The sequence below is a fragment of the Pristiophorus japonicus genome, chromosome 9, assembly GCF_044704955.1.
Source record: "Pristiophorus japonicus isolate sPriJap1 chromosome 9, sPriJap1.hap1, whole genome shotgun sequence".
NCBI classification, from domain to species: Eukaryota; Metazoa; Chordata; class Chondrichthyes; family Pristiophoridae; genus Pristiophorus; species Pristiophorus japonicus.
Window position 1 is genome coordinate 126,754,062 of NC_091985.1, and position 24,606 is coordinate 126,778,667.

The 24,606-nt window shown below is 43.2% G+C and overlaps 1 protein-coding gene across 4 annotated transcripts in view; it reads right to left on the reverse strand.

Annotated features, from left to right (window-relative positions):
- The window catches only part of macrod2 (mono-ADP ribosylhydrolase 2), a 1,460,169-nt gene that overhangs the window by 376,431 nt on the left and 1,059,132 nt on the right, over nt 1-24,606 (reverse strand). For all 4 annotated transcript variants that reach the window (XM_070889818.1, XM_070889820.1, XM_070889817.1 and 1 more), the window contains one exon: nt 21,676-21,749. In XM_070889818.1, the coding sequence (XP_070745919.1) occupies nt 21,676-21,749 (74 nt within the window). The remainder of the gene's footprint in view (nt 1-21,675; nt 21,750-24,606) is intronic.

The window sequence follows — 24,606 nt, forward strand, 5'->3', positions numbered from 1 at the left end:
ACAGTTTTGGACATCACATTATACAAAAGATGTAAAAGCAATGGAAGAGGTGCAGTACAGATCCACTCGGGTGGTATTAGGCAAGAGGCTTTATAGTTATGAAGAGAGGCTATGGCTATTTAAAAAGAAAACGAAAACTGATGAGGTTAAATGGACAACCTGACAGGTACTTAGATTGTAAGGGTATTGATCATCATCGGCAATCCCTCGAAACAAGGATGACTTGCTTCCACACCAAAAAAGGATGAGTTCAGAGGTGTTTCGATGAAGGACCTAATATTCCAGGTCCTGAACTACATCCTGAAGGATGGAAGATGCCTATGTGCGGATTTTTTTTAATGTGTGGTGGCTGTTACACACCAGCCACCACATGGGCTTGACAGAGCTAGGTCTTGACAGAGCAAGGGTTATCCAAGATGACTGGGGACCTGCTCTGCTGCACGAACTTAGTGTGCACACGTATCGCAGTGTGGGCAGGTCCATACTGCCCCTGGGCCCCTGGCCCCGAACTCACACCTCTCTCCTGGTCCCCAATCACATCCCTCCACAGTTTCTCGCCGCTCCTGCTGTACCTGCCCACGCTCCAATCACCGACCTGGACTTTGATGACGTCACTCTTTGCTGCCGTCGCCCTCCTGCACCAGCTCGCACTGTACCTTGAAGTGGTATGTCGCCACGCTGCCAATGGCCGCTGCTTGCCACTCCTTTTATGGCCCCGACCTGCCACTGATGATCAGTGATGTATTGTATCCACTGGCTTTAATTATTTCAGATAATCAGAAAAAGAATTGAAGGGGCAGTTAGAATGAAATCCTTTAAAGAAAGGGCGCCATGAATGTGGAATTCTTTGCCATAAATCATTGGTGAAATAAAGTCTATAAATTCTTTTAAAGGAGAATTAAGGAGTTGCTTGAAGAACAACTTGCATTTATCTAACACCTTCAATTTTGACAAACGTCCCAAGGCCCTTCAAAAATAAATGGAAGCCAACCTAAAGAAAGAAAGACTTGCATTCAGATAGCGCCTTTCATGACTTCAGGATGACCCAAAGCGCTTTACAGCTAATGAAGTACTTTGAAGTGTAGTCACTGTCGGAAAAGGGCACATTAGGAAGGGTGACCAAAAACTTGGTTGAAGAGATGGATTTTAAGGAGGGTCTTAAAAGAGAGGGAGATGGGAGTGACTTAGTTGGGTAATTTCAGAGCTTTAAGTGTAGGTGGCAGAAGGCACGGCTGCCAACAGTGGGGTGAAGGGAGTGGACAATGCAGGGCTGGATGAGGTTACAGAGATAGGGAGGGTCGAGACCATGAAGGGATTTAAACATGAGGATGAGAATTTTAAATTGAAGGCCTAGAGGGACCTAGCAGTCAACATAGCTCAACAAGAACAAGTTTGCAGGTAAGTGCGGAGTTTTGGATGAGCTGAGGTTTACAGATGGTAGAGGATGGGAGGCTGGCCAGAAGAGCCTTGGAAGAGCCAAGCATGGAGATAACAACTGTATGGATTAGAGTTTCACCAGCAGATGAGTTGAAAACATTAACAAACTTACAGAATGAGCGTGCAAATGGAAATACATTTTAATATAGGTAAGTGCAAGGTGGTGCATTTTGTTAGGAGGAATAAGGTGGCCATCTAATCCTTGGAAAATAAGAGGGCAAAATTGGGCTCCTCTGGGGGGCGCTAACGGGGCGTAAATGGGTTTGTGACCTGGCACGGTGAGAGCAGCGACTCCTGCTAAATTTGGCGGGTGGTTTGCGGCGGCGATACGGCATTGCGTCCCGATCTCCTTCACCCAGCGATCGTGATGTCATCACCATGCACATTGCCGCAGACCCTAAATTGTATTCTATCCCCTGCAGCATTGCCGACCAAAAACACCACCAGCTACAGGAGACGTGCATCAGGAGGCTGGCCGCTTCGGGGACGATGTTTAAAGGCAAGGTCGCCGAGGTAAGTTAAAAAAAAAACAGCTTACCTTCTCTCTTGCAGGTTTTTTCGTGGGTTCCTGCCTGCGTTCGATCAGCCAGGCACTCTGCTTGAGTGTCGGGCTGATCAGGCGAGATCGTGGCTGCCGTCATGGAGAAGGTAAGTTTTTTTTCCTTTGCAGAGCGTGCAGCGATGGCCCTTCCCTTTATGGGAGAGAAGGAGCCTTTCAACGTGGCAGCACTGCATGGCCCAGTGTGCAGCGCTGCACAGTTGCAGCCCCACCTGCTGCCGATTGCGCTCCAGGAAGACAGTGGAGCGCTTGATTTAGCATTCCACTTTCTTCTTGGAGTGCAAAGCCGAATTCTTTTAAAGTTTGAAATCATTAGCGTCTGCTGCTAATTTTTCAAACTTTTAAAAGTCAACGTCCCAACGGGGCGCTCCCAAATTTCACCCCCTAAGAGTCGAAATGGGGTAAAGGCGCAAAGGGATCTAGTGGTACAGATTCACAAGTCATTGAAAATAGCGACGCAGGTTAACAAAGCATAAAAATGCAAACAAAGCACAGGGGTTCATTTCAAGAGGAATAGAACTCAGAAAGAGAAGATATGTGAAACTTATATAGAACCTCAATTAGACCACACTTGGACTGTGCACAGTTCTGGTCGCCATATTACAAAAATGATATAGAACAACTGAAGAAAGTGCAAAACAGATTTACAAGGATAACACCAGAACTGAGAGGTTATAACTATCAAGAAAGACTGAATAAGCTGTCAGTGGGGGGTTTTCTCTACAAAAGAGAAGACTGAGCGGTGACTTGATAGTAGTCTTTAAAATTATGAAGGGGTTCGGTAGGGTAGTCGTAGAGAAGAATTTGCCATTTGTGGGTAAGTCCAAAACATAAATGTAAGATAGTCACTAATAAATCCAATAGGGAATTCAGGAGAAACTTCTTTACTCAGAGAGTGGTGAGAATGTAAAACTCGCTACCACATGTAGTGATTGAGATAATTGGTATAGATGCATTGAAGGGGATAAGTACATGAGGTAAAAACAAATCTAAAGATATGTTGATAGGGTGATAGGGTAAGGTGGGAGGAGGTACGTATGGCACATAAACACCGGCATAGACAGTTGGGCCAAAGACCTGCGTCTGTACTGTAAAATTCTATGTAATTTTATGTAAGTAAGGGCAGAGGCAGGCAATGCCATGGAGGTGGAATTAGGTGGTGATCCAGAAGATATGGAGTTGGAAATTTCAGCTCGGTGTTAAAAAGTGCACCAAGGCTGCTATCAGTCTTGGTCAACCTGAGACAGTGGCTTGGGAGGGGGATGGAATTGGTGACGAGAGTATGAAGCTTGTGACGAGGTCCAAAGACAATGGCTTCAGTCTTCCCAATGTTTAACTGAAGGAAATTGTGGCTCATCCAAGACTGGATATCGGATGAGCAATCTGACAACACAGAGATAGTGTGTTGTTAAGAGTACATGTGAAAGCTGACCTCATGTCTGTGGATGATGTCGCCAAGGAACAGCATGCAGATGGGAAAAAGGATGGGGCCAGGGATAGATCCTCAGGGGACTCCAGAAGTAATGGTGTGGAGCGGGAAGAGAAGCCATTGCTGGAGATTGGATTAATAAGAGTAGAACCAAGCAAGGGCAGTCCCATTGAGCTGGACAATGGAAGAGAGGCATTTGTGGAGGACAGTTTGGTATGTGTCAAGTTGCAGAATGGATAAGGAGGGCGAGGGATAATGCACCAAGGTCACAGCGGAAAATTCAAAACGATGGAGAGTGAGCAGGAAAATGGGATTAAATGAGATAGCTCGTGTGGAGAAAAACATTGGCAAAGACTTAATAAGTTAATTGGTTCTCTGCATATCTATCTAGCGACATATATATTTTGTGCTGCATATTTGGAGATGGAGAGAGTGAGTGAATGAATGTCTGAGAGACTTTTTAACACAGATATGTAGACACAACATATACATTTATTCTGGTGCCGAGAGTGACACAGCTACAACCATCCTGGGTTCAATTGATAAAAGTCAATAGAAGCAGCTCCATTTTTATTGCTCCACTGCTGGCAGGGGACTTATAAAGTTTAACGTGTGTGCTTATGGTATCCCCAAGGCGGTTTGCCATACATCAGAAGTGTGACAAATAATATTACTGCGTTTTGAGAGCGAGATGAACAGACTATTTACACTCCATACCTTAGCAGTTCGCACCTTGGCAGCAGATGCACTGAGAAGCTCACGCATTCTTTATCGGACACAATCACGCACCATTCCACAGAGAAAAATCGGGTAAACATTTATACCAGTTAACTACTGTAATAACAGGTGGAGTATGTGTTCATTTCAGTTTAGTACCACACTAACAGATGGAACATATATTTATGCCAGTTTAGGACTGCACCAACAGATGGGATGTGAGTTGATTGCAGACTAATACTACATCAGCAGATGGGACCTTTTTGTCACTGGTTCTAGAATCAAGTAGTTATGCTCTTGCTCTCGGAGATCCATGCCTTATGGTTTCTGTCTCCGGCCTGAGATATTTTGCAACAATATGCAGGCCTAGGTTTTGTGCAAAGTATGTGGGTAGGATGTAGCGGTAGCATACTACAAGTTGTGCTAAGGGAAGGGAAATGCAGGGAGGTAATTCCGCTGCTTGTCAGATCTGTGATATCTTCTCTATGACATCATAAACACAGACTACAGGATGGCTTGTCAGGTGACCTGGTCACATGACCATTTTATTATTATACATCAGCAGTTCCATTAACAATCTAGTCCACTAGGTGGAGCTGTATATTACATTTCTCCCTCCTTAATGAAGAAGTAATCATAACAAATAATCATCACATATAACTTGCATGGTTATACATAACAAAAGATATGGACTTATGTTGCCATATTTACAAATCAAACGTAACCACTTGTTTCCTGTTTCGAAGATGATAGCTTCGCTCTTAGAACTTTCCAAACATGGTTGTGAACTTAAGACTCATTCTAGGCTGAGCCTGAGGAACGATTTTCTCCAAGGGTTACCCTTGATCTACATTTCAACTCTCCACAACACAGATTTAAATTCTGACTTTCCCTTGAACTTGTTTCCAGTACATCTGATGTAGAATTTGCGACTGGTACTCTACTTATAACAAGACTATCTCACTTATCAGAAAGAATCGAATCATTCCAACTCCTTCCACAACTGTAGGTACAATATGATCAATGTGAACAAACCATGATCAAACATCTTGACTAAATATGTGCGTGGGTCACATATCTTCACTACTCTTCCTGGGGACCACTTTAACCATTTATGGTGATGGTTCTTCACTCTAACCTTCTGATTCAATTTCACACTTCTCTCTCTTACGCTATCTCGATCATGATTTTCTTTCTGTCTTAATTGTTTCTCTTCTATCAACTGTACCAAGTTTGGCTTTAACAACGAGAACCTGGTTCGTATCGGTCGTTTGAGAAGCAACTCTGCTGGTGTTCTACCGGTAGTTGTATGAGGAGTATTACAATAAGTAATTAGAAAATTTGCAAATTTGTGATATGACAACTGCCATTTCTTTGGATTTGGATCCAACATTTGCTTGATGAGGATACATTTTACAATTTGCTCTGCTGCACCATTTGAAGCAGGGTGGTATGGTGGAACGGTGGAACTTTGGTATGTTTCACACCATTTCTGCTCGTAAACTGTGCAAATTCCTCTGAACAAAATTGCGGCCCATTATCAGACACAATTTCTTCTGGGAGGCCATATGAAGAAAATAATCTTCGCAAATGGTCTAGTGTTTTACTTGTTATTTTCCGCATCGGAAACACCTCTACCCACTTCGAATGGCTATCAATCACAATGAACAATTGCTGTCCGTCTAGCTCAGCAAAATCTATATGTAATCTTTGCCACACTCTGGAAGGCTATTTCCATGGCTGTATTGGTACTGATGGTGATTTCTTGCTTACCGATTAACATGTTGTACACTGACTAATGATGTACTCTATATCTTTCTTTAGACCTGGCCACCATAAGTAACTACGTGCAAAACTCTTTGTCAAGCACATTCCCAGTTGCTGGTCATAAAGATCTCCTAACAATTTGGACCTGAACTTATTTGGAATAACTATTCTTGCACCTCACAGGATACAATCTTTATCCACTGATAATTCATTCCTACGAACAAAGTATGGATGAATATCGTTCTCTGATATCTGGTTTGCCCAGCCATTTGCAATGTAATCACACACCTTTGACATAACTGGGTCATGCTTGATTGCTCTACCAATCTCTTCAGCTGTGACTGGCAGTTCATCAATGTATGAAAAATAGAACACTTCTTCTACCTTGGGGATAATGTTGTCAGTTTTTAATCTTTTGAGTTGTCAGTTTTTAATTTTGAGTTCTTGCTCAACTTTCTCCTCGAGTGCATGGCTTACAATAACTGGTCTAGTATCCTCCTGTACCTGGACGCTCACCTTGAACCCTTAGATCAGACTACCTCCAGATATTGTTTGATGATGTCATCTGTTGATGCAAATCTCCTTTCAACACAAAAAATCTCATACCAATCCAGCTTCGATGATCCCAACCAATTTCTACCTATAAAGGCAGGCGATACTAAGAGAGGCAAGCGCTGAAACTGATCCTTGTATTTCACCAGTACGGCGATACGGCCTATCACAGGGATTTGCCCGCCTGAGTAGCCTCGCAGCTCAATCTTCGACTTTTCCAGTGTAAAATCACTCAACTTGTCGAGATATAGCGATTCAGGTACTACGCTCCCTGATGCACCAGTGTCGATTTTCATGCGTATCCTGGTTCATGCAACGTCGACTCGTATGATGATATTTCGCGAATCACTGTTAACTACCCTTGTGTCCTGGTGACGTGAATCTCCAGAACTTCCTCGTCCTGCTGCTTCTTTTCAATGCTATGTAGGCTCAACCATGGCTAACAAGGGAAATTAAGGATAGTGTTAAAGCCAAGGAAGAGGCATATAAATTGGCTAAAAAAAGCAACAAACCTGAGGACTGGGAGAAATTTAGAATTCAACAGAGGAGGACTAAGGGTTTAATTAAGAGGGGGAAAATAGAGTACGAGAGGAAGCTAGCAGGGAACATAAAAACTGACTGCAAAAGCTTCTATAAATATGTGAAGAGAAAAAGATTAGTGAAGACAAACATAGGTCCTTTGCTGTCGGATTCAGGTCAATTTATAATGAGGAACAAATAAATGGCAGACCAATTGAACCAATACTTCGGTTCTGTCTTCACGAAGGAAGACATAAATAACCTTCCGAATGTACTAGGGGACAGTGAGTCTAGTGAGAAGGAGGAACTAAAGAATATCCTTATTAGGCGGGAAATTGTGTTACGGAAATTGATGGGATTGAAGGCCGATAAATCCATGGGGCCTGATAGTCTACATCCCAGAGTATTTAAGGAAGTGGCCCTAGAAATAGTGGGTGTATTGGTGATCATTTTCCAACAGTCTATCGACTCTGGATCAGTTCCTATGGACTGGAGGGTTGCTAATGTAATACCACTTTTTAAAAAAGGAGGGAGAGAGAAAACGGGTAATTATAGACCGGTTAGCCTGACATCAGTAGTGGGGAAAATGTTGGAATCAATCATTAAGGATGAAATAGCAGCGCATTTGGAAAGCAGTGACAGGATCGGACCAAATCAGCATGGATTTATGAAAGGGAAATCATGCTCGACAAATCTTCTGGAATTTTTTGAGGATGTAACTAGCAGAGTGGACAAGGGAGAACAAGTGGATGTGGTGTATTTTGACTTTCAAAAGGCTTTTGACAAGGTCCCACACAAGAGATTGGTGTGCAAAATCAAAGTACATGGTATTGGGAGTAATATGCTGACGTGGATAGAGAACTGGTTGGCAGACGGGAAGCAGAGTGTCGGGATAAACGGGTTCTTTTCAGAATGGCAGGCAATGACTAGTGGTGGGACCCCAGCTATTTACAATATATATCACTGATTTAGATGAAGGAATAGAGTCTAATATCTCCAAGTTTGCGGATGACACTAAACTGGGTGGCGGTGTGAGCTGTGAGGAGGATGCTAAGGTTCACCAGTGATTCCAGGGATGGCAGGGCTGTCATATGAGGAGAGACTGGATCAACTGGGCCTTTATTCACTGGAGTTTAGAAGGATGAGAGGGGATCTCATAGAAACTATAAGATTCTGACGGGACTGGACAGGATAGATGCGGGAAGAATGTTCCCGATGTTGGGGAAGTCCAGAACCAGGAGACATAGTTGTAGGATAAGGGGTAGGCCATTTAGGACTGAGATGAGGAGAAACTTCTTCACTCAGAGAGTTGTTAACCGATGGAATTCCCTGCTGCAGAGAGTTGTTGATGCCAGTTCACTGGATATATTCAAGAGGGAGTTAGATATGGCCCTTACGGTTAAGGGGATCAAGGGGTATGGAGAGAAAGCAGGGAAGGGGTACTGGAGGAATGATCAGCCATGATCTTATTGAATGGCGGTGCAGGCTCGAAGGGCCAAATGGCCTACTCCTGCACCTATTTTCTATGTTTCTATGAACCATTTATCCTGACTCTCTGTTTTCTATTAGTTAGTCAATCCTTTAACCATGCTAATATATTACTCCCAACCCCATGAACTTTTATGTGGCACCTTGTCAAATGCCTTCTGGAAGTCTAAATATACCACATCCACTGGTTCCCCTTTATCCACTCTGTTCGTTACATCCTCAAAGAATTCCAGCAAATTTGTCAAACATGACTTCCCCTTCATAAATGCATGCTGACTCTGCCTGACTGAATTTTGTTTTGCCAAATGTCCTGCTTCTGCTTCTTCAATAATGTCGGTGGGGATGTTGCATTTTATCAAGGAACCTTTGAGGGTGTCCTTGAAACGTTTCCTCTGCCCATTTGGGGCTCGCTTGCCATGTAGGAGATCCGAGTAGAGAGCTTGCTTTGGGACTCTTGTGTCAGGCATGCGAACAATGTGGCCCGCCCAACGGAGCTGATCGAGTGTGGTCAGTGCTTCGATGCTGGGGATGTTGGCCTGATCGAGGACGCTAATGTTGGTGTGTCTGTCCTCCCAGGGGATTCGCAGGATTTTGCGAAGACATCGTTGGTGGTATTTCTCCAGTGATTTGAGGTGTCTACTGTATACAGTCCACGTCTCTGAGCCATACAGGAAGGCGGGTATCACTACAGCCCTGTAGACCATGAGCTTGGTGCTAGATTTGAGGGCCTGATCTTCGAACACTCTCTTCCTCAGGCGGCCAAAGGCTGTGCTGGCGCACTGGAGGCAGTGTTGAACCTCATCGTCGATGTCTGCCCTTGCTGATAATAGGCTCCCGAGGTTTGGAAAGTGGTCCACGTTGTCCAGGGCCGCGCCATGGAGCTTGATGACTTGGGGGCAGTGCTGTGTGGTGGAGTCAGGTTGGTGGAGGACCTTTGTCTTACGGAGGTTTAGTGTAAGGCACATGCTTTCGTACGCCTCAGTGAAGATGTTGACGATGACTTGCTCAATCTCTGAATGTGCGCAGACGCGCTACAAATAACCACAAATTGGCACAAGTACTGAGAATTATCTGCTGATGCAGTGCTGTGTTTTTCAAAGACAGTGCAAAGGCTGGTGGAATACCAGTTCAATGCTGCCTCACACTTGAAATTAGGCATTAAGCCCATAGATCAGGAGGTGAGCTTCAATACCATTACATCTGCAGGGTTCACAGGCATCTATCGGAATGGCCTCAATTCACCCATACGGGTTAAATGTTGAAATTGCTGATGGATGCATCTGAAATCAGGCCTCGATTTACATTTAACAAAGCAGGTTATGAATGCATACTGCTGACCAGATTATTATAGACAGCACTAGAATGTAAAGGGGAGGTTTTGCTGCACTTCAAAGGTGCAGTGCCCAGAACTGTACACAGTACTCCAGACGTGGCCTAATCAGGGCTTTGTAGAATTGGTCCATTTTCTCAAGCAATACTTCGGGGCCGAATTGTCCACCCCCCGAAATGGGGCGCACCCTCCGTTTTTTAAAGTGGCGGTGGAGATGCCGTTGAAATTGTGCACGTTAAAGTTTTTTGGGGGGTCGGGGTGGAAGTTGTGAGGGTTGAGGGGCGGATGAGCCTTGTAGCGGGTCCGTCACCCCGACTAGTCATCAACGCAGTTGAAGGGAAAAGCTGTGCCAGGCTGCCTGTTAGCAGGCTGGCCGAACCCGGGGGACATAAGTGTTGGGCCGACCTGGCAGTCGGCCGACAATAAAAAATAAAATGGTGTCGCTGGTAGCGCCACCTTTAAGGGCGGCCACGCAGCCAACCAACATAAAGTGTACCGACAGAAAAAGCTGTTGGGGGCACCGACCAGCAGCAGCGCTCCCGCGGGGCAATTCCACAAAAGGACTATTTCCCGCGGGGCAATTTTGGGAAGGGGTCAGCACAGGTTGGCAAGGGCGCCACGGCGGGAAAATGGGCGGATCGGTCTCCTGAAGGGCAATGTTGAAAATGCCTGCCCCTCCGCGGAGAGTCGACAGCCATTCGGCGTCGCCCCATGGCCACTGCTTTCAGGCGGCCAGAGGCCTTATTGGAAGGGGCTTAATCGCTTGAGTCCCTGAAAAAGTTTTTAACCTTTTCTGGAAGCAGTAGTGGAGTGGAAATCTAATATTTATATGCATTCATGTAAGACTTGTAAGTTTATGCAGCTGAAAAGTTTATTCAATTCAAAAATAAGTACAGATACATTCTTCTTTGCAATCTATTATGGCAGTGCAAGGCACAGAGTGTGATTTAGTTCCATTATTATCAAACTCCTGCTGAGAAAAATAAATCTTTCACACAGTTCATCTGTGCTAATACAGATGTTAAAGAATGAGGAATAATACTTTCCCACTCACCCAAATTTTCTAGTCATTAAAGGAGGATGACGCTGCCTTTTTTAAGAGAAATATATAGAGTTTCTTAAAAAGGGTTAAACCTCAAGTCAACAATTATAAATCTAGTTGTCAACATACACTATTTAGCATAACATTTCTGTGCATGAATGACCATTGCAAATTCTTGATTCATGGCACAGAGTTCAAACGCTTTTAATTATCCTGTTTCTGCATGAATGTTGGATTCACATGCAATTAATCAGAGTGATTAATAATGAATCAAGTTTCTTTCCTTTAATTAATGACATTGGATTTTTGGTTCAGACCACTGTTGGCAGAGCTGATGACAATTTAGATCATGACAGCTACACATTAGCTGTTGTTACTCCCCATTGTACTGATTGGTGACTCTGACCGTATCTTGTCAAGGGAGAGTTACCTAAAAATTACAGCACGGCTGAGAGCCAAAATCAGAAAGAATCATGCTCGACATGAGGTTGTGCAAATCCACACCCGCCACACTGGCAAAAAAAAACAAGCATAAATAATTCTGAAGGAAAATGTTTTTTTTTAAATATATGTTCTGCTATTAGCTAATATTTTGTTAATTGTGCATTTTAAGATAGTGCAAATTTAAACCAGTTTAAGCCTTTTGTGCCTTGCACTGCCATAACAGATTGAAAAGAGTGTATCTGCAATTATTTTTGAATTAAATAAACTTTTCAGCTGCATAGCCTGAAATGTTAGATGAATGCACATAAATGTTAGATTTCCACTCCAAATCAGCTGGGATGCATCAGCAGTACTCTGTTGTAACCGCAATGCTATGCTGAATCTACAGTTAATAAAATACAGTAATCTGCTGAACCTGGAACTCCTGTTTAAATTCCTATTTAACAAACAAATTTGTTGATAGCAGATGTTAAAAAAAAATCACGAAAAATGATATCAATCTTACATGACTGCATACATTTCCCGTTGTGCACCACAACTTCTGTGTCACACATCTCAACATCCAACTGTAACTCAGGCACACTTTCAATTAGTTTTTTCCAGTTTCATATTCATGAAACACCATCAATCAAAATTCTAACTACAGGTTGAACCTCCTTTATCCGGAACCCTCAGGACCTGGCCTGTTCTGGATAAGGGATTTGTATGGACGAAGGGTGGTCACGTTAAATTGGATGATACAGGTACTGAGCAAGGGGATATCGGGGCTGTCTGGCTTGGGGATGGGAGTGCGACAGAGAGATCAAGGGGGGTGGGGGGGGGGTGGATCGCAGGGTCAGGCCAGCGATTGTGGGAGTCGGCAGCGAGGATTTCAATTTGTTCATGTCGGAGTTCTGCGCATGTACCATCACCCGGTGGCCAGGAATGGTTCTGGATGAGGGGTGGTTCCGGATAAAGGAGTTCTGGATAAGGAAGGTTCAACCTGTATAAGCAGCGAGAAAAATCAGACAATAAAAAAAATACTGAGTCAAATCACTCTCAAAAGTGTTCCCCCCGACCCCCCCAAAATCCTTTCAACCACATTTTCTCTTCTTGTAGGGCCTGAAAAATTGCAACTTTGAAAATAACATTTGAAATGTTAAAAATTACCTATTTCCTATTTACCTATTTCACTGCATTTTGCTGGAGAAATCACCTTGTTTTTTTATCAGGCGACATTTATTTGGTCATGAGTTCTGTTTGCTGTAGTTCGCAGAGACTCTCTTTAAGTCGACTCTGTGGACTGTTTGCTGTAATGTGCTGTTTAAATAGACACTGTTTGCTGAGTAAAGAGACTTTGGTTGCTGTAAAAAAAAATGATGGCTGTGAGTCTTGCCGTAAGTCCCACCCCGCCTTTAACTCATTGGCTGACAGTGGTGACAACAAACACTCTGATTATTCTGACAGATGACGACACTTATGAATATTGGCCATTGGCTGCATTTCCTAGAATGCTGCAGTCTGAGGATGAGAAGTACAAATAATCTCAAGCAGCATGATTCTCTCAGCTGAACAGTTTGAAGCATGCCATTCCTTGTGCTGTAATAGTAATTCTCATGGTCTCCCATCCAGTGCTCCTTATACAACCACCACAACTAGCAAATCATGAGGCTTAGTCACAATGCACAAATTGTGTGCCTCAGTGCCCAAGATTCACTGAACTCAGAGTAAGTAAAGTTACTTTACCTGAGTTTAGGTTCCTAATTCTTTGAATATGATTTATCTTCAATAACAGAACAGATAAGCCATTGTCCAATATGCAGTAATCAATAGGATAGTGCTCTTTTCAAATAGCTTGCCGTTATCACACGAGCACAACAGCTAGATAAGAACTGCTCTGAGCTTGTCCACAATTATACTGTATGAAGCACGACAAGCAAGTCTTGGTTATTCCCACCCAGTGAAGATAAATAACTGTAAAAAATGTAAAAAAGTATTCAAATATCCCAAGTCAGAGAGAAGCTGTGGAATAGGAAGGAAGCTTTACACGTCGCGAATAAATAATAAAGGATATGGAAGACAATACTACAGACATATAATTCAATTCTGTCCCTCAAACATTTACATACTATAATTGATCTCTCCTGGTGTTGCACAAGTGGAATCAAAACTATGTGCAGTCTATAGGTAAAGAGTATTAGAGGGCAGGTAATAACTGATCCAGGGTGTGCAAATATAACTCAGTCTCCATTTTAAAGTTATAAATTCTGTCCTTATTATATTTCTATTATAAGTTCCCTTGTCCATATTTATAATGGAAATTGCCTGACCAGAATGAACAGTTTCCATTATAAATGTGGACACGGTAATTAATAATGGGAAAAGTTGACAAGAGTTTGAATGTATTATAAATGTGTAACCATGTCTATTTACAATAAACAGACCATGCCACCCTGGTGCCACAATAATAGATTCCACAATAACTATGACTTCATATCAAGACCTTTGGGACCAATGCACCCAAAAGAATATCTCTTTAGAAGCTAAATCACAACAAAAATGTTTAATGAAGGCATGAGGTTTGCTCCATGTGGCCACCTTACAATTGGAGTCGAGGGCGATTCCTTTGATGGCCTCTCAGGTACCCATAATTTGGATATCATAAGCGTCTACTTTTTTGGAAATTGCCAAGCTGTCTGCTTATGATGAATTAACTAATATGGGGTTTCTGAAGAATTACTCAAATGAAACAAGCAGCTGTGCAATTCCTTCATCCTATTGGTGTAGCATGCAAGAGCTATAAAAACATATGTGCGTGGAAATTTGCTTTTGACGTACAAGGAATGAGTAAGAATGAGTAATAAATTTGAAAAATCCAAAATGTTTCAAAAAAATATCGATAAGATCTAAGAATTGCTCACTCCAAATATGAAGTAAAATATAGCTGTGTCTACGAGACAACCCAAAACATCAAGGTTTGCACATGCTGAAACCAAGGCCAGGGGTGTTGGCTAGCTTTTAAGATATTTCTTTGACACGAAGGTGTGCCTATTCCAATTCCTCGCAAATCCGTGACCTCCACCACTTAGAAGGACAAGGGCATCAGGCACATGGTAACACTACCACCTGCAAGTTCCTCTCCAAGACACACACCATTCGGACTTGGATATATATCATCACTGGGTCAAAAAGCTGGAACTCCCTACCCAACAGCACTGTGGGAGCAGCTTCACCACACGGACTGCAGCGGTTCAAGAAGACGGCTCACCATCACCTTCTCAAGGGCAATTAGGGATGGACAATAAATGCTGGCCTTGCCAGCTACGCCCACATCCTGTGAATGAATACTTTTTGAAAAAAATGTCAATTAGCCTTCAGAGTCGAACAGCTGCTGGATGCAAGTAGTATATTCCACATGGAGGGTAAGAAACCTTCCCCCAGCAGTCTGTTATTCTCTAGAGCTTAACCATATGCTGTAGGCTCTAGGAAGAAATTCATTCGTCCATTAGAGTTAGTGGCTCCATCTTATGGGGAAGAGATAGAAATTGATTGACATTCAGTTCTGATGAATCACAGAACCAAGTATTCCTCATGAAGTTAACATTTCTGTTTTCTCAGATATTCAAAACTATTTTCAGAATCAGAGGACATTAGGGGGATAAAGCAATGAAATGATTACATACTTACAGAGAGAAGCACACTAAAAGAAAAAGTGGTGGTGCTGTGCTCTACAACAATACTGCCAAAGAGATAGCAGAAGAATCATGCCCTGTTGTGTCAAACAATTGACCTTTAAACATTTCTTGTGCTTGGACCATAGGTTTGGTACTAAAACTTGGGTTTGTGTTCCTCGAGAAGCACATATGCCAACATGGAGAACTTATAAAAGTTGACCACTGGCTTCAAAAAACCTGGCACAGCCCCAAAAAAGCTGCCAGATAAAGGACTAACTTACATTTATGTAGTATTTTCCATGTCAAGTGCTTCACAGTCGATAAATTACTTTTGAAGTGCAGTCAGTGTTGGCAAATGTGGCAGCCAAATTGTGGACAGTGAGGCCCCACAAATAGCAATGAGATAAGATACCAGAGAATGTGTTTTCTGGTGGTGTTGGTTCAGGGATAAATGTTGGTCAGGGCACAAAGGACTTGCTGCTATTCTGTGAATACTGCTATAGAATCATTTAATGCCACCTGATCAGGCAGTGAGGAATTCAGCTTAATATCTGGATCTGAAAGCTAGAACCTCTGACAATGCAACACTCTGCCAATAGTGCAGTGAAATGTCAGTCTCGAATATGTCTACATACAAGCATGACAAGACACGTCCTGTCCATTCCCCGAGGCTATGTAACCTGCTGGGATAGGCAAAAAAAAGGAGAAAAAACCCAGGGCAAGTAAAAGGGAACGAAACTCTGGAAAACCCCTCTCCGTGCTGCTCAGGCAATGGAAAGCAGCACAGGTGATCACGTGGACCATGTTTTATCTGATGTGATCTCTGTCCCTGTGAAGAACTGGCCCAGCTCCCTCCTGAAGGAGATGCAGAGAGTCAGCACCCACTGCACCAGCCAGCAATGTATTCCAGAGGCTCACTACTCTCTGGGAAAAATGAACCGCCCAACATCCAGTCTATTTCCTAATCTTGTGTGCCCACGATATTCTGATCCTGAAGTGTGAGTGCTACCAAATGAGCCAAGCTAGATATCGACCTGATCTGTGAACGCAGAGTTAGTCTGACGATGCACTGGGACACGGGCTTGTCATAAATTGAAGTGCAGGTTCACCAGGCGTTCCAAAACTTTTAATACAGGATAACCTGAAGTACACAAAGGTTCAGCAGTAACAGTGATGGATTTAGAATGTAATCAACGGAGATGTGAGTGCTTAAGGTATGAGATTTATTTTCTAGATGAATCTAGGAGTAGTTGGACTGAAGTTAATCTGTTTAAGAAGAGCTTAGATTATATTTCACAAACAAGTTTGATTCAACTTCACCAATGCAGACACAGTATGCCCAACACACCTTCATAAATATATGAAGCCAGAAACTCCAATTAGTTCACAACTCACAAAGCCAACAGTTGCAATTCAACATTATTAACAAATAAATCCAATTCAACCTCACAAGTGCAGAAAACTTGGGATTTGGTCTACAAAGACAAGAAATAAGCAAGTCTAATTCAATGTTGATAACACAAAAGGGATTGTATCCTACATTATTGAACACAATAGAGGAAGTCCATCTTCCTCTTCTACGTTCCTTGTCTCCTATCATACAGTAGTGTGGCGGAATGCCACATGGAACCCACATAATGCGAATAGGTCATTTTATTTTATTTATTCATTCATGGGATGTGGACAAGGCCAGCATTATTGCCCATCCCTAATTTCCCTTGAGAAGGTGATGGTGAGCCGTCTTCTTGAACCGCTGCAGTCCATGCGGTGAAGGTACTCCCACAGTACTGTTAGGGAGGCAGTCCCAGGATTTTGACCCAGCGACAATGAAGGAACGCCGATATATTTCCAAGTCAGGATGGTGTGTGACTTGGAGGGGAACTTGGTGGTGTTCCCATGCGCCTGCTGCCCTTGTCCTTCTAGGGGTAGAGGTTGCACGCTTTGGAGGTATGTTGAAGAAACCTTGGCGAGTTGCTGCAGTGCATCTTGTAGATGGTACGCACTGCAGCCACGTTGTGCCGGTTGAAGGAGAGTGAATGTTGAAGGTGGTGGGTGGAGCATCTGCTGCAAGCCCGGTCTGGCAACTATGTCCTTCAGGAGTCAGGCAGCTCAGTGTCAGCCGTGGCTCAGCTGGTAGCACTCTTGCCTCTAAGTCAGAAGATTGTGGGTTCAAGTCCCACTCCAAAGAATTGAGCACAAAAATCTAGGCCGCCACTCCAGTGCTGCACTATCGGAAGTGCCGTCTTTTGGATGAGACATTAAACCGAGGTCACTTCTGCCCTCTCAGGTGGTCATAAAAGATCCCATGGCACTATTTTGAAGAAGAGCAGGGGACCTAGCCAATATTTATCCCTCAATCAATATTACTAAAAATGATCTGGTCATTATCACATTGCTGTTTGTGAGATTTTGCTGTGTGAAAATTGGGTGCCTCATTTCCTACATGGCAGTGACTACATCTCAAAAGTACTTCATTGGTTCTAAAGCACTTTGGGACATCCTGAGGTCATAAATCCAAGTCTTTCTTTTCTTTCACTGGTGGTGCTACCGAGCCACTCTTGGTAACGAACATTGAAGTTCCTCATCCAGAGTACATTCTGTGCCCTTGTTACCTTCTGTGCTTCTCGTGTTTGGAGGTTGACTGAATAAGGAAAAATACCAACGTGTTTATTTTGATCAATTTAAAAAAGGTAATTGTAAGAGAAAATAAACTAAGTAGGTATTAGAGAATCCTCTCTGGAGCAACAGCAGGTGATCAAAAAGGAACACTCATTGATAGGCTTGGTGCAATCTTTTACAAGTTGCAAATGAAATAAATGGCTGTAAATCAGATTGCTGGTACAGTGTTACATAATTCATTCAGCTGGAGGCTGGTGATTAAAATCTACTGGAATTAACAGTCAATCTAAATTAAACAGAGCCACCTAATTGTTATGAATTTGCATAAATCAAAGTAATCTGAATTGAAAATGCACCCTTGCAATTGCAGGATTAACTCTGAATTAAATTCAGTCTTGAGCTGTATAAACCAGACCAAACATTTGATCCTAATTACATGCAGTTCAAGTGTTCATTATACATCTTTGTCAATGCATAAAAGACATGCAATATATACTGACCCAAATAAATTACATTATGTCCCAATACACCCAAATCTTTCTTAAGTATACTATTCTCTTTACATGTGATATCACAAATCCTCCCATTATCAACACACCTTCAGACTATGTTGTCTATCGTAACAACAAAGTTAGGGTGCACACTATGGCTACATCTTTAAATCAAGCACTTTATATTGGGGGACTTGTTAATGCATGATGCCATAAACCAATAGATCAGATTCTGGATTCTGGGATCTATCACCAGACAAGTTACTCAGGTCAGCTCGGTCATCGGGAGGTACCAAGCACAGATAAATTGATCAACCTATCAAATAAGAGCAATAATTGGCAGAGGTTTACTGAATAAGGAAAAATACCAGTGTGTTTATTTTGGTCAATCAGATCAGATTTAAGTGTCCCTGAGCAATAGGCCATAGAATGGCATTATTGGCAATGCTGATTGTCCATCGTCATCAATCATACCCTCAGCCAGTATCCAGGGTGCCTGGCCTAAGACGCTGAGAAACTGGAGGAACATAACAATCAAGTTTTTTCCACAGTGGGTACTTTTATTTCGCAGAGAATATGCAATCCTTAGATTGTCCTATGAGGAGACATTGAGTAGATTGGGCCTTTGCTCTCTGGAGTTTAGAAGAATGAAACATATAGGATTCTGAGGGGGATTGACAGGGTAGATGCAGAGAGGTTGCTTCCCCTGGCTGGGGAGTCAAGAACCAGGGGTCACAGTCACAGGATAACGGCATCGGCTATTTAAGACAGAGATCGGGAGGAATTTCTTCACTCAGAGGGTTGTGAATCTTTGGAATTCTCTACCGCAAAGGATTGAGATAGATAGACTTTGGACTTGAGGGGAATCAAGGGATATAGAAATCGGGCGGGAAAGTGGAGTTGCGGTCGAAGATCAGCCATTATCCTACTGAATGGCCCGATGGCCTACTCTTGCTCCTGATTCTTATGTTCTCACCCTTACTTTTGAATCATCAGCACACTACCAATGAGAGACTCAAGATGTTCATGCTGCCTGTTTCTCCAGATTAATCTGAGTCACTGGGGACTTTCAAATCATTATTGAAATGTTCATAATGCCATTGAATAGTTTGCGTATATATCTAAATAGAAAGCGACCAAGTACTTATTACAGTCAAGTCCACCTCCAGCCCAAGCACCCAAGGCTCCACCCCACTGCTGGCCAAGAATGGGGAGACACTAACTAAGGACACCAAGGCAGTCAGGGCCCGCCGGAAGGAGCACTTCGAAGAGCTCCTTAATCGAGACTCTGCCCTTGATACAAGTGTCCTCGACTCCATCCCGCAGCATGCTACCTGCTACCATCCCAGCAAAACCCCAGCCCTGCACGAGATAGAAATGGCCATCCGTCAGCTGAAGAACAATAAGGCATCAGGAGCAGGTGGAATCCCCACTGAGACACTAAAGTATGGCGAAGGGTCAGTAATGGCTCGAATGCATGACCTCATCTCTCTCATCTGGAAGGAGGAGAGCATACCGGGGGATCTCAAAGATGCAGTAATCGTGCCAATCTTTTAAAAAGGGGCAAGTCCGACTACGGCAACTACAGAGGAATCTCCCTGTTATCAGCCACTGGGAAGGTCATCGCTAGAATCCTCCTCAACCGTCTTCTTCCTGGGGCTGAGGAGCTCCTCCCGGTGTCACAGTGCAGATTCCATCCGCTACGGGGTACAACGGACATGATCTTCATGACACGACAACTGCAAGAGAAATGCAAGGAACAGCACCAACCCTTGTACATGGCCTTCTTTGATCTCACAAAGGCCTTTGACACTGTTAATCGCGAGGGACTATGGAGCGTCCTCCTCCGTTTCGGCTGCCCCCAAAAGTTTGTCACCATCCTCCGCCTGCTCCATGACAACATGCAAGCCGTGATCCTGACCAACGGATCCACCACAGACCCAATCCACATCCGGACCGGGGTCAAGCAGAGCTGCGTCATTGCGCCAAACCTCTTCTCGATCTTCCTCGCTGCAATGCTCCATCTCATGCTCAACAAGCTCCCCGCTGGAGTGGAACTAAACTATAGAACCAGTGGGAATCTGTTCAACCTTCATCACCTCCAGGCTAGATCCAAGACCGTCCCATCCTTTGTCGTCGAACTACAGAATGGGACGATGCTTGCGTCTGCGCACATTCAGAGGCTGAACTCCAAGCCATCGTCAACTTCCTCACCGAGGCATGTGAAAGCACAGGCCTAACACTAAACATCTGTAAGGCAAAGGTCCTCCACCAACCTGACCCCGCCTCACAGCACTGCCCCCCCCGGTCATCAAAATACACGCGTGGCCTTGGACAACGTGGACAACTTTCCATACCTTGGATGCCTACTATAAGCAAGGGCAGAAATCGACAACGGAGTCCAACACTGCCTCCAGTGTGCCAGCGCAGCCTTCGGTCACCTGAGGAAGAGAGTGTTCGAGGATCAGGCCCTCAAATCTGGCACCAAGCTTATGGTCTACAGGGCTCTAGTGATACCCGCCCTTCTATACGGCTCAGAGACGTGGACCATATACAGCAGACACCTCGAATCACTGGAGAAATACCACCAACGATGTCTCCGCAAGATACTGCAAATCCCGAGAGGATAGACGCAGCAACATCAGTGTTCTCGATCAGACCAACATCCCCAGCATCAAAGCACTGACCACACTCGACCAGCTCCGTTGGGCGGGCCACATTGTCCGCATGTCGGACACAAGACTCACAAAGCAAGCACTCTACTCTGAATCCTACATGGCAAGCGAGCCCCAGGTGGGTAGAGGAAACGTTTCAAGGACACCCTCAAAACCTCCTTGATAAAGTGCAACATCCCCACTCACACCTGGGAGTCCCTGGCCAAAGACCGCCCTAAGTGGAGGAAGAGCATCTAGGAGGGCGCTGAACACCTCGAGTCTCAGCGCCGAGAACATGCAGAAAACAGGCGCAGGCAGCGGAAGGAGCGTGCGGCAAACCAGACTCCCCACCCACCCTTTCCTTCAACGATGTCCCACCTGTGACAGAGACTATAATTCCCATATTGGACTGTACAGTCACCTGAGAACTAACTTTTAGAATGGAAGCAAGTTTTTCTCGATTTCGAGAGACTGCCTATGATGATGACACGCCTGGTACCAATCACCTTGCTCTTAAAGTACAGTCCAACAGGGCCAGAATCAGCAATTATTTCAGTCAGTCACTGGGGATGGAACAAGAATTGCACATGATCGCTTAGTATTGAGTTACAGACAAAAGAAGCTAAGTGTTCAGATATTGCTCTGTACAGGGCCAGATTATCAAACTCACACTGTATTTTGTACTTGATAAATTAGGTTAATATTGGACCATGAAGTTTAAGTTCCTCAGGTTAGGCTTTACTTTGCATCATTTGACTACCTGTTTCTAAAGTTGACCATTGAAATCCACACCAATGCAGCCAAGACTCCACTAGACGACTGCTATGCTAAGAATGACCACGAGCGTTTCAAGCTCAGCAACCACACTGGGTTCAGGAAATATCGAATGCAATTCGCAAAACAGTTGATCCATGATGTAAGCAGTTTGATACTTCACTGCTCAAATCCTCCAGAGTAGCAAACAGATTACATACCAGATCTCGTTTGTCAGCTAGCCATTCTTTGACCGTTGACACTGCAATTTCAGCTGCATCGTCCTGTGGAAAACCTAGAAGGAAAAAAAATTAAGATCTCTGTTTCAATTTCTAAAATATTTGGTAAAGGTAAGCAGGAAATATTCACATGGGATTGGTGTGACACAGATCTTTGTTTTTTCACAACTAATCGCTTCATTTAATAATCTACAAGTATGCAAACCCAATCAAGTCACACATCTGGGGGGGGGGTGGGGGGGTGGGGGGGGGAGAGAAGGAGGGAAATCTCACCATATTGGTCCTGAGCAACTGTATGAATTATATCATGAAAGTCGCAAGAACTGTCAGCACTTAACTCATTTACCCACCGATTTTGGTACATAACATTATTTTAATATTAGTTTGAGCAGTCAGTTCCATGGAGGTGAGTGCTATATGGCACAGTGCGAAGATTGAACCATTATGGCCCCCTGGATTAGTTTCTTCATATGACAGACAATTCAAGAACAATTTGCATTTATAGAGCACCTTTAACATTGTAAAACACCCCAAGGCAATTCAATTAACAATCAACAATCATGACTTGTAAAAAAAACCTGCTTATATTGAAATTGTTTGTAACAAGAGAAAAAAATTCAATTCACTCATCATGCAACTAAAACAGGTTAAACTGGTGTTATAATGAAATCACTGTTCTCTTGTAGAGGAGACTTACAATGCCATTCTTTTCTCATTCAAGCAGTGGATTGTGCTCCACAGATCAATGGAAATCAATACCTCCAGTTGCAAGGTGCTTAATCTCTGCCTGCGCATTGACTAAATCCTCTAATTATAATTTCATCATTGCCAACACTTGTGATTCTCAAAGGTGGCCAATGTAGCATAGTAGCGGAGGTCTCAAGGGGGTCATCCCTGACTCCTTCAGCTCTGCTTCGGCATTGACCCAAGACTCCTGCTTTGACACAATATTGGAACTTCCTTTGGGAACTGCTGAGCATTGGGAATATTGCAATTCGAGACGTTCTTAAGCGTTCAGTTCTAGTTCAACCGCAGGAAACCATCTCAGAACATTATGCCATAAAGCATACAGCCAGTTCCAGCTCAACTGCATGAGAAAAAGGAAGGCAGCACATGATGTAACAAGGGTACTACAGTAATCGTAGGTGACTTTAATCTACATATAGACTGGCCAAACCAAATTAGTAATAATACTATGGAAGATGAATTCCTGGCGTGTGTACGAGATGTTTTTTTTAGACCAGTACATTGAGGAGCATACTAGGCAACAGGCTATCCTAGATTGGGTATTGTGCAATGAGAAGGGGTTAATTAACACTCTTGTTGTGCGGGGTCCTTTAGGGAAGAATGATTGAATTCTTTATTAAGATGGAAAGTGAAGTAGTCCAATCCGAAACTAGGGTCCTAAATCTAAACAAAGGAAACTACAAAGGTGTGTGGAATGAATTGGCCATGATAGATTGGGAAGATTTATTCAAAGGCATGATGGTGGATAGCCAATAGCTAACATTTAAGGAACGAATGCATGAATTGCAACAGTTATACATTCCTTTCTGGCACAAAAACACAAAAGGAAAAGTGGCCCAACCATGGTTAACAAAAGAAATGAAGGATAGTATTAGATCCAAAGAGAAGTCATACGAAGTTGCCAGGAAAAGTAGCAAGCCTGAAGATTGGGAGCAGTTTAGAATTCAGCAAAAAAGGTTAAGAGATTGATTAAGAGGGGGGAAACGGAGTATGAGAGTAAACTTGCAAGGGACATAAAAAATGACTGTAAAAGTTTCTACAAGTATGTAAAAAGAAAAAGATTATTAAAGACAAATGTAGGTCCTTTACAGTCAGAATTTATAATGGGGAACAAGGAAATGGCAGAACAATTAAATAAATACTTTGGTTCTGTCTTCACGGAATAGGACACAAATAATGTCCCAGAAATGCTAGGGAACCAAGGGTCTAGTGAGCAAGAGGAATTAAAGGAAATGATTATTAGTAAGAAAATAGTGCTGGAGAAACTAATGGGACTGAAAGCCAATAAATCCCCAGGGCCTGATAATCTCCATTCCAGAGTACTAAAAGAGGTAGTCATGGAAATAGTGGATGCATTGGCTGTTATCTTCTAAAGTTCTATAGATTATGGAACAGTTCCTGCAGATTGGAGGGTGGAAAATGTAACCCCACATTATTTAAAAAAGGAAGGAGAGAGAAAGCAGAGAATAACATCAGTAGCAAGGAAAATGCTAGAGCCTATTATAAAGGATGTGATAATGGGACACTTGGATATCAACGGGATTAGACAAAGTCAAAATGGATTTATGAAAGGAAAATCGTGTTTGACAAACCTACTGGAGTTTTTTGAGGATGTAACTGATAGAATAGATAAGGGAGAACCAGTGGACGTAGTGTATTTGGATTTTCAGAAGGCCTTTGATAAAGTCCCAAATAAAAGGATAGTGTGCAAAATTAAAGCACATAGGTTTGGGGATAATATACTGGCATGGATTGAAAATTGGTTAACTGACAGGAAACAGGTCTTTTTCAGAGTGGCGGGCAGTGACTAGTGGGGTACCACAGGGATCAGTGCTTCGGCCCCAGCTATTCACAATATATATATATATATATATATAAATGATTTGGATGAGGGAACCAAGTGTAATATTTCTAAGTTTGCTGATGACACAAAACTAGATGGGATTGTGAGTTGTGAGGAGTATGCATAGACGCTGCAAGGTTATAGATAAGTTGAGTGAGCGGGCAAACACATGGCAGATACAGTATAACGTGGATAAATGTAAAGTTATCTACTTTGGTAGGAAAAACATAAAGACAACGTATTATTTAAATGGTGATAGCTTGGGAAATGTCAATGTACAAAGGGACCTGGGTGTCCTTGTACATCAGTCATTGAAAGCAAAC